Raw genomic sequence first — 16784 nt, 5'->3', positions numbered from 1 at the left:
TACTACAGCTACAGATGCATAGGTTTATAATATTGTTTCTAGTGAGAACAACACTATGGGGTGAAATAAGTCATTACACTTTCATTTAGCAGTGTGACATTATAACTGTGTTACACGCACCCCCTCAGCATGCTATTATCAAGTTACTTGTCCATCATCCAATGAGCACAAATGAAAGAAGAAACCACCAGCTCACACAGAGGAAGGTGCACTGATGCCAATCAATGCCCACGTTGCCTGTAGCAGCCAATCAGCGGATGCGATACTTCTCCCAGTCCAATGACCGGCTGTGTGCTGCGCAGTGAATGGCTGGGCTTGTGGAAGGTTGTGATACATTGTGTCTGTGCCGGCGTCGCCCTGCAATGCGGAGCAGCGGGTGTCAGAGAGCGGGCACAGCGTGTCAGGCTGGCACCATGGCTAGGTTTGCATTGACCATCGTCAGACAGTAAGTGCCTCCTCTATTTAGACAGGGAGGGCTACAGTGGTAAAGGGCATGCCAGAGAAAGCAGATCTCAGGGACCACATCAGAGTCTATTATGGGCTAGTGACAGCTTATAGAAACGCCTTTTGTATTTTACCACTGAACTGCTGTTAGTACATGGGTAACAATAGCTGACAATGCATCATGACATTTAAAGTCCTAAAGTATTTCATCATAGAGTTGATTTTGTTAAATGTCTACAGTGACCATTGTATTAAGATAACTTAGGACTCCAAACTTAATTATTCAGTATTCTACATGAATAATATGTACGGTAATGTGTATATGAATTTCCAAAGTGACTTGTATTCTCCTTTTTATCTGATAATAAAAGGGAGGGGGGGATGATTCCAAAGGATACACAGGTTTGGATTAGACACAAAGGGGTCGATGCAGTTAGCCACGAGTTGCCATGGTAACAGCGTGGAAACTCCACCAACGGTACCGCAACTCGCCCCCATCATGGCCGATCTCTCCCCCGACTCGTGAATTTTTGTACTCAGCCCTTTGGGACTGCAAACACAAATCTGTACGTCTGGTGGTGCCGTAAGTGCTCTCGGGTAATTGAATTAACCCCAAATGGGGGAATTCAATTCTAAGATATGTTGCGTGGCTCCACACATTTGAGGCATTTACGGTAGTGCTGATATTACAAGACTGGGATGATCTCAACACCGACATCGGAATCCCGACAAGGGATTTAAGATAGGCGCAGAAATACCGACGCCTATTTCAAGCCCGACGCCGGAACGCCGAAGGACGCCAGCCCAAATGAGGTAAGTCTGGGGTGCCCTTAGGGTTAATGGGGGGGGGAGAGTTAGGGTTAGGTTTGTGGGGGGAGGGTCAGGGTTAGGCCCCCCCGGGGGGGAGATTAGGGTTAGCCATCCCCTGGAAGGGTTTTGCTTAGGGTGGGGTTAGGCACCCTGTGGGGAGGTTAGGGCTAGGCACTAAAGGGGGGAGGTTAGGGTTAGGCACCATTAAGGGAGGGCTAGGGATAGGGTACTTACCTGCCCTGTCGGGATCTCCCTTTGGGCTGCTGGCGTCGGGATATGAACCAGCGGGACTTCATACCCATTCCCACAAGACTACCTACATTGCTGGTTGGCGCGATGTGATGTACTGCAACGTCACATCACTTTAAATTGAATTCCCCCCCCCCCCCCCAAGAGCAAGTTGGTTAAGCTGGGTACACATTAAACGATTTGTGCACCCATCAATCTGACGGACGACCCCTCCACCGACAGGCCGACATATTGGGCGGCCGGTACACCTTAAACGATCCAGTGCCCGACCACCCAGTATGTCAGCCCCTGCCGCATCCTGCTGCATGGGGTCGTCGAACGCATCGTCAGATTGAGCTACAGGGATGACCTGACGATGTGGCTAACGACCCCGCGGGAGCGTGCAATGGCTGACATAGTGGGTACACACTGCACAATTTTGACGATATGTGTGCCCGATCTGCTGGATCGGATGAAATATAATTAAGTGTGTACCCAGCTTTATACAAGTAATCCTCCTATCCAGCTGCATTTTATTGTCCCTGACCTTTCTACATTCTCATTCTGGAAGACTTTAACAGTGTTTCATGATCACTTGTTTAATTTACTTAAGCCAACGGTCATTCCATGGAAACTCACATTACAAAGTGACATGGCAAGTATATGCATGGCTATCAACAGCAACTGTATACAGGAATTTCTAATTGTTGGTTATGTCACTTTATAACAGGGATGGGGAACCTCAAGCCCGGGGGCCGTATAAGGCCTGCGGAATCATTTGGTCTGGCCCTTGGAACTTTTTTCTGCTAGCCTCATCTGGCAAGCACTGTGCTTAGAATAGCACCATGCAGCCAGAATCTATGCAGCAGTGCCACCTGGACGTCCTTAGGACGCTTCAGATGGTCACACCACTGCCCTTACAGCCCCCCGGAGCATCCTCAGGATGCTCCGGGCATTACTGCAATCACTGGCGATTGTGGCCCGGTCCCTGTGTGAGATCACATGGAGGGCGCGTGGCCTGCACCAGGCCCGCAAATAATGTTATATATATCAAAATGGCCCTTGGCAGAAAAAAGGTTCCCCACCCCTGCTCATAGTTGCCTACCTTTAATACTCTCTTCCCGGGAGAAGCCCGGGTAAGAGAAGCAGCAGGGGGCTGACGGGGGCGGGGCTTGACGATTCGCGTCATTAAGCCCTGACCCTCGCTGTAAAATTGCCGCGATTGGGTACAATTTACATAGGGGCGGGGCCAAATGCTGTGATTCATGCAGAATCACGGCTTAAGCCCCACCCCCTTCACGGAGACCCGCGATCGCCGTGGGTATTCTCCTCATTCTGCCCACTTCACTAGGAAGTGGGCAGAATGCGGGAGAAATGCCTACCCTTCCGGGGGTGCGGGGGGTTACCCGAAAAAATCTAGAGCCTCCCGCGAAAACCGGGAGGGTAGGCATGTATGCCCCTGCTTTATAATATGAGTTAACCATGGAATGACCCAACAGACACTAATTACCTGACGTTGCTATTTCTGTTGACAACACAACAATAATCCTTCAAACGGGTGTAATCCTTAATGCAGAACTGTCGGGTGTATTATACACTCCTGGTCCACCAATCTAAAGGTGCATATCCACTACACGATTAAGGAACGATTGAACGATAATGACATTGTTATCGTTCGTTATATTGTGCAGTGAATATTGAGCCCACACTGAATGATATATCGGTCAGTGTGGGCACCCTCCCTCATCCTGAACCTGCACAACCTGACGATATCGTCAGGTTGGACAGCAGGTTCGGGCAATGAACAACTGCGTCAACGACCAGTAGGAGCACGCATCGCTGGTCGTTGATGGCATATCCACTGCACAATATTGTGGCCAATGAACGATAACAATGTCGTTATCGGTTAATCGTTCATTTATATTGTGTAGTGGATATGCACCTTAAGAAACGGCTCCAGAATACACATATATCTCGTACAATACACAACAATACCTTCATTTATGCACAGAAAATTCTTACACATCTGTGTATGTCAAGATATGGATGCATTCTGCTCTTACGTCTCCATATGTGTAGAGAGGCGATATGGACAATGGATTGGTGTGGCCGGGTACAATAAGGTTATTCAAACAAATTCTTTCCATGCAAACCACATCAGAGACACATTTTCACCTATCCAGAGGCGGATTGCTTGCTGGGTTCTTGTGTTGGCCAAGTGCGCGTGGATCCCTCCCACTGATACTATGACCATTATTAATCTGGCTTCTGCAATTTATTCACATTATTAGGTATTTACAATTGGTCCGCGGCAGGAAAGAAAATCCCCATTTATTTTATTTTTTTTAAAGTGGAAGGCCACAGATGTTTGTATTTAATTGACCTTGTTTAGCACTATATGTATTTGTGTCTGTACTGAAATGTCTTTTACATGTTACATAAATGAGACTTCTTTAAATTACTGCATTGTGTGTATGAACTGTGGGCCTGATTCAGACCCGTTCGCTATCTGCGTACGCTCGCTGGATGCGTATGCAAGTTTGTCAAAATGACGCCACAGGAAGCGATCGCTCGCCAAGGCATAAGCACGCCCACCATGTCCTTGCGAGCGGCCACTTTGTGCATGCGTACGCCCAATCGTACAGGCAGAGCCGCCCACAAGCAACACGTCATCTCCAGGAAGTGTATTAAAACATTGGTACATCGAGCACCATCGGATGTGAACACAGTGCTTGAGGTTAGCTTTACCCTAACGCATGCATTGCGAGGAAATCAGTGTAAAAAAAAGGCAAGTGACGTGACGTGTACTATGACGCTGCCTGTTAATTATGCACGCCTCTAAAACGGCGTTGAAACACTCTGGCACGCCTGCGTTCGCATCTCCAACCCCCCGTTATTAGTGTCCTGCCCCTGTTACCACCCACAAACGGCCTCTCCTGTCACTCATTACACTGGGCTGTCTTTGCAGGGCGAGCGAGCGGTATGCGATCGCAGTGAGTAGTTCGCGCACGCGCAGAACGAAGCGTGCGCATACGCAGAACATCGGGCCACTTGCGAGCGCACGCATATAGCGAACGGGTCTGAATCAGGCCCTGTGTCTTGTATCTAGCATTTACTACTAAGGCTGGGTACACACTAGAACGATATCGTCACGATTTGTCATACTGTAACGACAAATCGTGAAGATCGTTTACCCACAATTGTGCGCTACAATGTATCGTACCATCATTGATTAAATCACATAGGGTGTACAGGCAATTAGTCCAGGGCAAAGGGAAGATTGCCCGCCGTATAGATGTGTGGGATCCGGTCAGTATCCCAGCAAAGGGAATGTTGGTGATTAGAATACCGGCGCCAGAATCCCCACACCAGCATCCCAACCGCCGGCATCCTGAAGGTTAGTAGCGGGGTTAGGGGGAGGGTTAGGCGCTGGGGGAGGGGGGTCAGGTTAAGGTTAGCCACTAGGGGAGGAGGGTTAGGTTTAGGGTGTGTGAGAGGGGAGGTTAGGTTTAGGCACCGAGGAGGGAGAGTTAGGGGTCGGTTTAGGATACCTACCGACAGGTGTCGGTATCCTAACCCTGTCAGGATTTTAACCACCGGGATCCCGAGCGCTGGCATCCCATACCCAACCCAGATGTGTACAAGACCTAACACAGCCATGCCACATATTGTATCTTTGCTTCACCCTGACGTGTGTACCACTGTTCCCTCCTGTCTATAACCAGGGCCATATGTTACTGAGGTGGATGTATCCTGAGAGGCAAGTTATGCAAAATGTATATTTTTTTCAGCCACATTTTTGGCGCAAAATGCGTCCCACTCCACATCAGCCCTATAATCTCACACATTGGCTTCTGCAGTTCCCTTATTGTCTGCCCATACCGCCCAAGCTCATTTTCCTTGCCAAGCCGCCTTCTACTACTACTGTCATTTTCTTTGTTGGTTGCCTGGACAATTCCGAATCTGAATGTATACAGACCCAGTGGATGTATGTCCAATAAGAATTACACCAGGAGTTCCCAAACTCGGTCCTCAAGGCACCATAACAGTTCAGGTTTTAAGGATATCCATGCATAAGACGCAACCTCTTTTTGTCACTCTTGAGGGTGTGCCCAGCACTTATGGACATGCTGGGCTGCCTCCAAGCTCTCCCCTCACTGTGAATAGATGCTGGCAATCACTGGCGGTGACCACTGCACCACAATCTCCCCGCGGGTGGGGATGGCACCCAGCAGACTGTTCCAGGAGGGCGCTGGCAGGTAGGGCAGGGACCATTTTGCCCTTTTAAATTTGGGTAAGGTGCAGTACCCTGCTAAAACAGCCTAGTGGGAAGACGACTACTGTGTGGCATAATGTGAATAAGGGGCTCTACTGTATGGTGTAAAGTGAATAAAGAACACTACTGTGTGGCATAGCATGAATAAGGGAAACTACTGTGGGGCAGAATTTTAATTGGGGGTGCTATTATGTGGCCTTGCCCTTTCCCTACGAGACCACGCCCCTTTTTTAGGTGCACTGTGTCCCTATTTAAAATATAGGGGGCACCAATGCTCTTTCTGGCACAGAGCATCAAAATGTCTAGTTACGGCTCTGACTGTCACAAAGTGCTTAATGCTTGAAATATCTTGGGAATAGGACCCAAATCTAAATACAGAATGCATTTATGTGTTATATACATCTTATACACATAGCCTGAAGGTCATTATATACTATATTTTTAGTAATTTTGTGCATCAAAAAAAGTGTGTGTAAATACATGAAATTCATTTACGTTTCATATACACCTTATAAACACAGCCTGAAGGTTATTTTATACACTTTTTAATAATTTGTGCTTTAAACAAAGTTTGTGTACATTAAACCATCAGAAAACAAAGGTTTCACTTTCTCAGTCATGCTAAAAATATTACGTATTTCAGAATATTTTAATATGGGAGACTCAACCTGTATCAGTACTCTGCATCTCTTTACTACATCACTGCTCTGCACTCATTACTACATCACTGCTCTGCACTCATTAACATATCACTGCTCTGCATCTCATTACCATATCACTGCTCTGCATCTCTTTACTACATCACTGCTCTGCATCTCTTTACTATATCACTGCTCTGCATCTCTTTACTACATCACTGCTCTGCATCTCTTTACTACATCCCTGCTCTGCATCTCATTACCATATCACTGCTCTACATCTCTTTACTACATCACTGCTCTGCATCTCATTACTACATCACTGCTCTGCATCTCTTTACTACATCACTGCTCTGAACTCATTACTATATCACTGCTCTGAACTCATTACTATATCACTGCTCTGCACTCATTACTATATCACTGCTCTGCACTCATTAACATATCACTGCTCTGCATCTCATTACCATATCACTGCTCTGCACTCATTACTATATCACTGCTCTGCACTCATTAACATATCACTGCTCTGCATCTCATTAACATATCACTGCTCTGCATCTCATTACCATATCACTGCTCTGCATCTCATTACCATATCCCTGCTCTGCATCTCTTTACCATATCCCTGCTCTGCATCTCTTTACCATATCCCTGCTCTGCATCTCTTTACCATATCCCTGCTCTGCATCTCATTACCATATCCCTGCTCTGCATCTCTTTACCACATCCCTGCTCTGCATCTCTTTACCACATCCCTGCTCTGCATCTCTTTACCATATCCCTGCTCTGCATCTCTTTACCATGTCCCTGCTCTGCATCTCTTTACCATGTCCCTGCTCTGCATCTCTTTACCATGTCCCTGCTCTGCATCTCTTTACCATGTCCCTGCTCTGCATCTCTTTACCATGTCCCTGCTCTGCATCTCTTTACCATGTCCCTGCTCTGCATCTCTTTACCATGTCCCTGCTCTGCATCTCTTTACCATGTCCCTGCTCTGCATCTCATTACCATGTCCCTGCTCTGCATCTCATTACCATGTCCCTGCTCTGCATTTCATTACTATATCACTGCTCTGCACTCATTACTAAATCCCTGCTCTGCATCTCATTACCATGTCCCTGCTCTGCATCTCTTTACCATATCACTGCTCTGCATCTCTGTATCACAACTCTGCAGTGCTTCCCCTCAGACTTTGGGGCTATTTGCTGCCTTAGCTCTAGCTCACTTAGGGCATCACACCCTCTTTTTCCTCCATTATGGGGCTTCTAGCCTTCTTCTTTAGTTTAGCCTCACTGCCCCCACAGTGACCTCTCCCCATTACTGGCTGCTTCTGTATGTAGGGACTTTCTCCCTTTTTAGTCCTAATGTGGGGCTCTTACTCCTCCTCCCAATTACTGGGCTCATGTCCCCTCTGCATGGATGATTCTCCCCTCTTCATATATGGGCTTTGAGCAGGGCCACGACTAGGGGGGGGGGGCTGGAGGTGCACGTGCGCCTCTGCATCCCCCGCCAGTGTACTCCAAACCGGCGCCGCAGGGGGGGCTCCAAGCCGGATGCCCGCTGTGGTTTTGTTACCAACAGGCGCCCGGCTCCTTCCCTGCAGTGCCGCGGTAGCCGGAGGCTGGGGTTCTCTCCTGAACTCCAGCTTCCTGCTGTCCCCACGGGCACTCCCATAGTTCCGAGCAGCCAGTCGGACCAGATGGCAGCGAGTGTAAGACCGGGGTTTAAAGTAAGTATTGGGTTTTTTTTTGTGAAAGTGGCACTACAGGGGCATTACCATATGGGCACTACTACAGGGGCATTACTATGGGGGCATTACCATATGGGCACTACTACAGGGGCATTACTATGGGGGCATTACTATATGGGCACTACTACAGGGGCATTATTATATGGGCACTACTACAGGTGCATTACTATATCGGCATTACAATGGCATTATATGGGCACTACTACACGGGTATTACTATGGGGGCATTACCATATGGGCACTACTACAGGGGCATTACTTTATGGGCATTACCTCAGGGGGCATTACTATAGGTGCACTGCTGAAGGGGGCATTACTATAGGGGCACTGCTGCAGGGGGCATTACTATGGGGCAATTACCAGGCGGGTGCCAAATTACTGTCTTGCCCCGGGTGACAAAACTCCTAGTTTTGACCCTGGTTCTGAGTCCCTGCATTGTGTGCTATTTCCACTTCACAGCATAATTAATCTCCTTTTTTTAAAAATGTAGGGTATCTGGAAACCCCACGAAAACCCTCCCTCCCTCCTCCCTGAGGCCCTTAGCTGAGATGCCCTCTCTATTATTAATAACAGGAATCTACACAGCTTTGTGTATCACTCCACCCCCCCTTTTCATGACAAGGCAAATCACACAGAGCCGTATTACTCCGCCACTCTACTCACACACAGAGCACTTTATCACTCTGCCTGTTGTCACTGCAGGATATTACACTAATTTAAAATAGACATGAGCGGTTCGGATTCTGTGGAATCCGAACCGCTCCGAACATAGGGGATCCGAGTCCACCCGAACCCTGTTCGAGTGTTCCCCGCCTGACTCGGTTCCCCATTCAGGGCCGAACGGCGGGCCTCCTGATGTCGGATCCTCGCGAGAGAATCCGACGTCAGGGCTCATCTAGTGTAGGGCAGACCGCCTTACACAGACACACAGCCGCCAGCGGCAGCTGTGTGTTAGTAATAGCAGCCAATGAGAGTCAGGCAGACTCTCATTGGCTGCTGCACGGAGTGAGCCGGTTGGAGCTCACTCATGAGCTCCGTCTTCCGGCTCCCTCCGCGCGTAATAGAGCAGAGCACAGCGGACGGCAGCAGGAGCGGGGATTCAGGTAAGTTTTTATTTTTTTTATTTGTGTGTTTGTAAGGAGGCGCTACTGGGGGCACTACTACTAGGGGGCATACTACTGGGGGGCATACTACTGGGGGCATGCTAATGGGGCACTGCTACTGGGGGCATACTACTACTACTGGGGGCATGCTAATGGGGGCACTGCCACTGGGGGGCATACTACTGGGGGCACTGCTACTGGGGGGCGTACTACTGGGGGCACTACTAATGGGGGCCTGCTAATGGGGGCGCTACTGCTGGGGGGCATACTACTACTGGGGGCATGCTAATGCTGGCACTACTACTGGGGGCCTGCTAATGGGGGCACTACTGCTACTGGGGGCACTGCTACTGGGGGCACTACTGCTGGGGGGCACTACTACTGGGGGCCTGCTAATGGGGGCACTGCATAGGGGGCCCTACTACTAAGGGGACTGCAGGGGGGGCACCACTACTGGGGGCATTGTATAAGTGGCACTACTACTGTGGGCATTGTATAAGGGGCATTACTACTGTGGGCTTTGTGTATAAGGGTCACTACTGTGGGCATTGTGTAAAAAGGTCACTACTGTGGGCATTGTATAAGGGTCATTACTACTGTGGGCTGAGGGGGTCATTCAGACCCGCTCGCGAGCGCAGGTCGCTCGCAAGCGGGCCGATGTTCCCCCACTGCGCATGCGCACGACGGAGGGAGCTCCGTCGTGCGCATGCGCGAGACCCGGCGAGCGACGGGCTCTCCATTGCTCCGGGTCTCGCACCAAAGGGGGCATGCTGTCGATGTTGATTGACAGCACGCCCCCTTTGGTGGGCATGCCGGGGGCGTGCCTGCCAGACGGAGGCGTTCCCATGGGAACGCCTACCGTCTGAAGCCGGCCCCACTGACATCACTAGTGATGTCAGTGGGAGTGATTTTGGCTCTGATAGAGCCGAAATCACTCCAGGGCTTGCGGCAGCAAGACCCTACCGCAGGGTCTCCGTCGCAAGCCCGATGGTTGCGATGGTCAAGACCATCGCGACCATCATCATGGACGCTCGCATATGCTGTGGGTGGTCACCCACAGCTATGCGAGCGGCCAGGAGGCCGCTCCATTTTCATGGAGGAGGGCACTGATTCAGAGCGAGCGCTCTGGTCAGAGCCTTTGTGTATAAGGGTCACTACTGTGGGCATTGTGTAAAAAGGTCACTACTGTGGGCATTGTGTAAAAGGGGCACTACTGTGGGCATTGTGTAAAAGGGTCACTACTGTGGGCATTGTGTAAAAGGGGCACTACTGTGTGTCGTAACATAAATAAGAGACACTGCTTTATGGTGCAATGTGAATCAGGGCACTATGTGCGTTGTAATGTGAATAAGATTGTGCACTGTGACTCCTAGGGCCGTAGCCCACTTTGTAAACAAGTACTGTGATTCTGCTGGCCGTACCCCACTGGGTGGGTGCACTACTTTTCATTTCTGCCACTGCTGTGTGGCAATGTGTCATAGATGTGCTTTAAACTGTGATGTCTGTGCCGCTGCTTTGTCGCTTGGTAACCAGTCAGCTCACTGCAACCTTTGGCCAATAATGGTGAAAACTATCATTTAAACTATGAGGTGGTCTAAATTGACTGGAAATTAAGGTTATTGAGGTTAATACTCTAGGAAGAAAAAAAAAGCCCAATTTATGTGATTTTAGCTTTTTTTGGTAAATTTTTGTAAAAAAATCCAAATCCAAAGCCAGTCACCGCGGTTTGGCAAATCCAAAGCCGGACGACGAATTAGAACCAAATCCAAATCCGGCAAAAATGGTCCGGCGCACATCCCTAATTTAAAATTACTGTTTTTTTTTTTCTGTGTCTTTATTTGTATGATGTACACTTTTGGTTAATTAATAGAGCCTATGTACCGAGGGCCTGATTCGGCAAGGATCGCAATTGCAAAGCTGCATGCAGGCAGAATAATGCAAATGCATCATGAGGTGTATGACACCCCCTTCTGCATATGCGATCCAAGCACTGCGACGGAGGTTGCAGGCAGGGATCACCATTGCAACCATCGATGGTCGCGATGGTGGACAGTGCCGGGCGGCCAGACAGCTGAGTAAGCTGCAACTTACTCAGGCTGGCCGGCTGAGAGCCCAGCAAACTGCGTACGCTCATGAAGTCTCTGGGCTGGCCACTCCTGGAAAATGGGCCGGACACACCCCCATTTCCGGGAACGCCGACCGCCCCTTAAATGTCTCTGCCTGTCAGTCAGGCAGAGGCATTCAAGGGACTGCGTGCGATTGAGCAGGACCCATTCTGTACACTCTCATAATGGGTCCTGCGTGCACTGCTGAATCGAGCCCTGAAAGCAGTAATGAAAGTTTTAACTTCACTTAAGGCCCCCATACATGGTGCGATTGCACCGTGCGAGGCGATCCGTCGTCCAACATATCGGGTGGTCCGCACACACGGTGTGATATGGTGGCCGACCGCCCGATATGCTGGCTGTCTCACCCGCATAGGAATCCATGGGATCGCACATCGCATCCCCTGATTTCATGGTCCTGCAGCCAGATCAGGGGATGCGATGTATGACCCTGCGGGAGCGCGCTCAGCCCAAAATCCAGGCCATACACGTTGCGATATAGCAGGAAAATCGCACCAATCAGTCGGATCGCCTGCTATATCGCCCCGTGTATGGGGGCCTTTAGTTTAACAGTTTAAGCAAATACCTAGAAAATATCTTAAATAATGAAGTATATTTTGAACTATTCCTTTTATTTATTAATAATATGTATCCCTTTTTTTTTACACAGTGGGGAGACGCGTTACAACAAAGAAAAATTACTCCAAGGTAGGAAATAACCATACTATATTGTGCAACTTAAAGAACTCTTAAGGGCTCGATCCACTTAGGAACTAATTACTTGCGGCTGTATGCCGCACTAACATCACTGCCGGACTTGCATATGTTTGTTTCCAGCCCCAAAGGGCTGTGAGCCAGAATGTCGTTGCAATGGCAACTTCCGCCCTTGGCACCTAATTGGATCCAGCTCTATTTATTAATTGCGTAATTGTGCCTATGATAGTTGAAAGAATATACTGGATATTGGGGCTGATGTACTGTATCAACATTTTAAAGAGAACAAGTGGAGGCATTGGTGCAGCTATAGAATGATCAGGTCCGTACCTACAATAAGTAACTTAGATTTACATCTACCAATAGGAGACCGAGAACTCCTTTCTCCAATAGAAGACCTCAGAGACATGGGTTATGTAGGAAAGGGAGACCGGATTTGAGCCCTGATACCTGGATAGGCATTTTGGTTACAAAAGACCATTACCTTAGAGAGAGGAATAACTCATGGTCAGATATACCCACCCTCACTAGGTTTGACTGTCTATCTAAGAGAAATGAACAGGAGAATGGTTCACAAAAGACACCCCCTAGAGAGATAAGATCATCACCAAACACTAATAATTTTTTAGGGAGGGAGAGATTGATGAATCATTGCAAATCGCCCCCGATACAAAGAAGAGAAAGATTAGGACAGAGAAATAAGGGAAAAAGAGAAAGGGAGGAAGACAAAGGGGAGTACGGGGAGGAAAATGCATCAGTAAATCCAAACACAAAATCTAAGGTGGAGATAGAGACTAAAGGTATATTTAATTTAACAAATAAGACTCTCCAAAGATGAATTGTCTCTATTAAATAAAGGCTTTAAATTTGCCCCTACAGTGGGACCAAACCTATTGGACTTTTGACGATTTAAATAGATACTTAAGGACCCTAAGCCACAAAAGATATTTTGCTATAAAAACCCTCCATAAAAAAGAGGCACGGGGATCTCCCATTGTGCTGGACTCCGGTGACCAAATACCTCTACAAATTTTGGACTGAAAGAGACAAGAAAGTGAAGGTCTTTGTAATAATGATAGCATAAAATTATTTGATATCGAAATGAATGGTAAATGTTTAAAAAATCCGTCTGATTTTAATCTTCTTCAATACCAGGGACCTTTCGTAGAAAAGTTTTTATTCCGCCACAATGGAAGATTTCATTGAACTGTGTAAAATAAAAAAAAAGATTGTAAAAAGAAAAATAGGGACAACTTATCTAGTGGAGAGAGAAAGGCCCTGAAAAAGCGAATCGCTAAGAATGATCTGATTATTAAACAGGCAGATAAAGGAAGAGGGGGGGTAGTTTTACAGAGTAAGCAAGATTATCTGATGGAGGCTGCCCGACAACTTAATAATGAGAAGTTTTATAGAAAATTGTCATGTGACCCGACTTGGACTTTTCAGAAAGAACTGAAACTTCTTTTAGATGAGGCACTAGATAATAGTGTGATATCCAAAGAAACATGGCAATTTTTTATTAATGACATATCCGGTAACACCAATCTATTATTTGCCGAAGATTCATAAATGCTTTATTACGCCGCCGGGCCGACCAATAATTTCGGGGATTGGGTCGCTGACCACAAATGTATCTTATTACGTAGACTCACAGTTACAGAATCACGCGGTGAATTTACAGGCATATACGAGAGACACTATGCACTTTTTACAAAAAATTAGCGGGATAGATTGGAAAGATTCCTATAGGTTATTGACATGAGATGCGGAGTCTCTATATACTAATGTACCACACGAAGAAGGGATTTCAGCAGTAGAATACTATTTACATAAGAATGCCAATATGACATATTCATCACGTGATTTTGTTTTATCGGCAATATGGTTCATTTTACATCACAATTATTTTCGGTTTGAATCACAATATTATTTACAGACCTACGGTACAGCGATGGGAACCAGGTTCGATCCGAGTTTCGCCAATCTCTATATGGAGCTTGTTCGAGGAGCAGCACATGTGTAGCGGCGGCTTCGGAGTGAACCTGGTTCTCTACGCAAGATACAGAGACAATTTTTTTTTTGTTTAGGATGGGGATTCACCTATTGCACGGTTTGTAGAATTATTGAACACTAATCAATTTGGTCTGAAATTTACTAGTTCTCACAGTGATACTGAAATAAATTATTTGGAAGTCACACTAACGATTAGGAATAATAGGATCTGCATGTCAACTTATACAAAGGATGTTGACTACAATAAATATTTGAATGATAAAAGTTGTCACAAAAATAGTTGGAAAAGGAACATTTCGAAAGGAAAGTTTCTGCGATTACGCCGGAACTGTTCTAATATGGAAGTCTGTCTGGAACAGTCAGAAACGTTATATGGGGCTTTTTTATAACAAGGGTATCCTAGTGATTTATTGGATATTGCACTAGAAGAGGCCAAACAAATAGAGAGGCAGTCATTATTAATCTCCAAGAGGATACAAATGCCAGATAAGATAAATGAGGAGGTAGGAAAAAATGATAGAGCAATGGCCTTCATTACTAAATATAATTAATCAGCCTCAGAAATTAGGTGGATTATTAATAAACATTCTTTACTCCTAAAAAGAGAGAGGTTTCTTGCGAAGACTTTGGAGGGGGTAAGAGAGTAGTTTTTAGGAAAGCTGATAATCTTAAGAACAAGTTAACACCGAGTATACTAAAAAGTAGATGTGGCCTCACGTAGTTGGCACCAAGACCAAAGAGTTTCTTCAAGTGAAGAAAAACGAAATGCCACACCTGTACACATGCGGACCACAAAAGCGATAATGTGATCTATTTTTATGACAAGAATAGATTTAAAATTTAATCTTTTATAAATTGTCAATCAAAATATGTTGTTTATGTAATTTCTTGTGGATGTGGAATCCAATATATAGGTCGGATTACATGGACCTTCAACACTAGGTTTCTGGAGCACAGACGGTGTGTGTGAAAAAACCTGAAAATTCATAGCCTGCCCAGACATCTCAATGTGTCCTCTTGGAGACATGAAAAATATTAAAATTAAAGCCATTGAACAAATCAAACCAACAGTAAGAGGGGGCGACAGATTTAAGGCACTGTGCAGGAAGGGAGGCCTTTTGGATTTTCAAACTAGGGACATTGGTCCCGGGCGGTCTTAATGATACTGTCGAACTCAATGGAGTCTAGCTAGGATCATTAGGGAAGAGGTCCGGACTTACTCCATATGCCCCAGATCCCTGGGGGGGGTCTGTCGTTTTGTATGATTCTTTTTCCTTATTTTTGACTTGCAGCTAAAATTTTCTGGTTTGTTTCCCCCTTATATGTGTGAGCAGCCTTTTCGGTTTGGTACAGGCCCCTTTTCCACCATCCTCTTCCCTTAGACTGGTTTTCTATAATTTTCAGATTTTAAATATAGGATAGATTTAAAATAATATATAAATGTAAGAGTCATTTTATGTCTGTTCACTATAATAATAGAAAGATGTTTTTATCAGTATTATTATTGTTATCTTATTGTCCAAAAAGCCCTTAAAAGGGCCAATTTTTTTCTATCTCCCTTATTCTCTGATGTCTAAATAAGGACTAATATTAGATTACACACATTTATTGGGTTATATCTACAGATGATTATTTTATTAACCTGTCTACCTCACACTTGTAAATTCAATATTTATTATGTTTTATTACAATTTTTGACAGTATTAGAATTGTTTGCCCTGCAAATTAAAGCATTTTGCAGTACAGGTTGAGCCTCCCATATCCAAAATACTTGGGACCAGGGGTATTTTGGATAACGGAATATTCCGTATTTTGGAATATTTGCATATCATAATGAAATATCTTGGGAATGGGACCCCAATATACACACAGAATGCATTTATGTATTATATACACTTCATACACACAGCCTGCAGGTAAGTTTATACAATATTTTCAATAATTTTGTGGCTCAAAGAAAGTTTGTGTACATACATAAAATTAATTTATGTTTCATATACACCTTTTACACAGAGCCTGAAGTTAATTTTATACAATAGTTTTAATAATTTTGTGCCTTAAACTAAGTTTGTGTACATTGAACCATCAAAAAACAAAGGTTTCAATATGTCAGTTATGCTAAAAATATTCCGTATTTCGGAATATTTGTATATGGGAGACTCAACCTGTATCAGGCTATTATGTAGCACCCTGCAAGTAATTCAAAGTAAGGGCACAGAGAGAAGTCATGATCATCTACACTCATGTGGGTAAAATGCTGCTCTCTGACCAGTATCATTCACCATGAATTGATGACTTTTATTGAACTTAGGAAATTACATTGACGATACCCCTGCAGAGCTCCGTGCTGACGTCCGCTATGAGACCCCTGCTTACAAAGTCTCAGCAAGATCCCTTATTCTGTCCCATCGAAGCTCCTGAGAGTTTTTGTAATAGATATTTAAATCCCCACTAGAATAAGAAAGCATGAGATCAATATAGACCACTTGCACACATCATCTCCAGGAAGTGTATGCAACCATTGGTGCATCGGTTACCATCTGAGGCGCTCGCAGCGCTTGTGGTTGACCATACCCTGCCGCAAGCACTGCAATCACTTCAGTGTGAAATACAACCAGGTGACGTGTACTATGACGCTGCCTATTAATTATGCACACCTCAGAAACGGTGGTAAGACGCTCAGGCACGCCTGGGTTCGCA

General features: G+C 45.9%; 1 protein-coding gene across 1 annotated transcript in view; it reads left to right on the top strand.

The window, feature by feature from the left end:
• The first annotated feature begins 274 nt into the window (after positions 1-274).
• The window catches only part of TIGAR (TP53 induced glycolysis regulatory phosphatase), a 35656-nt gene continuing 19146 nt past the window's right edge, over positions 275-16784 (top strand). Inside the window, exons 1-2 of the mRNA XM_088478985.1 lie at positions 275-445; positions 12028-12065. Coding sequence (XP_088335111.1) covers positions 306-445; positions 12028-12065 — 178 coding nt within the window. The 5' untranslated portion in view covers positions 275-305. The remainder of the gene's footprint in view (positions 446-12027; positions 12066-16784) is intronic.

Source organism: Taudactylus pleione, unplaced genomic scaffold, assembly GCF_031769625.1.
Source record: "Taudactylus pleione unplaced genomic scaffold, aTauple2 ptg000225l, whole genome shotgun sequence".
Taxonomy (NCBI): Eukaryota; Metazoa; Chordata; class Amphibia; order Anura; family Myobatrachidae; genus Taudactylus; species Taudactylus pleione.
Note: the sequence above shows the minus strand (reverse complement) of the source record. Positions and strands in the feature narration are given on the sequence as shown.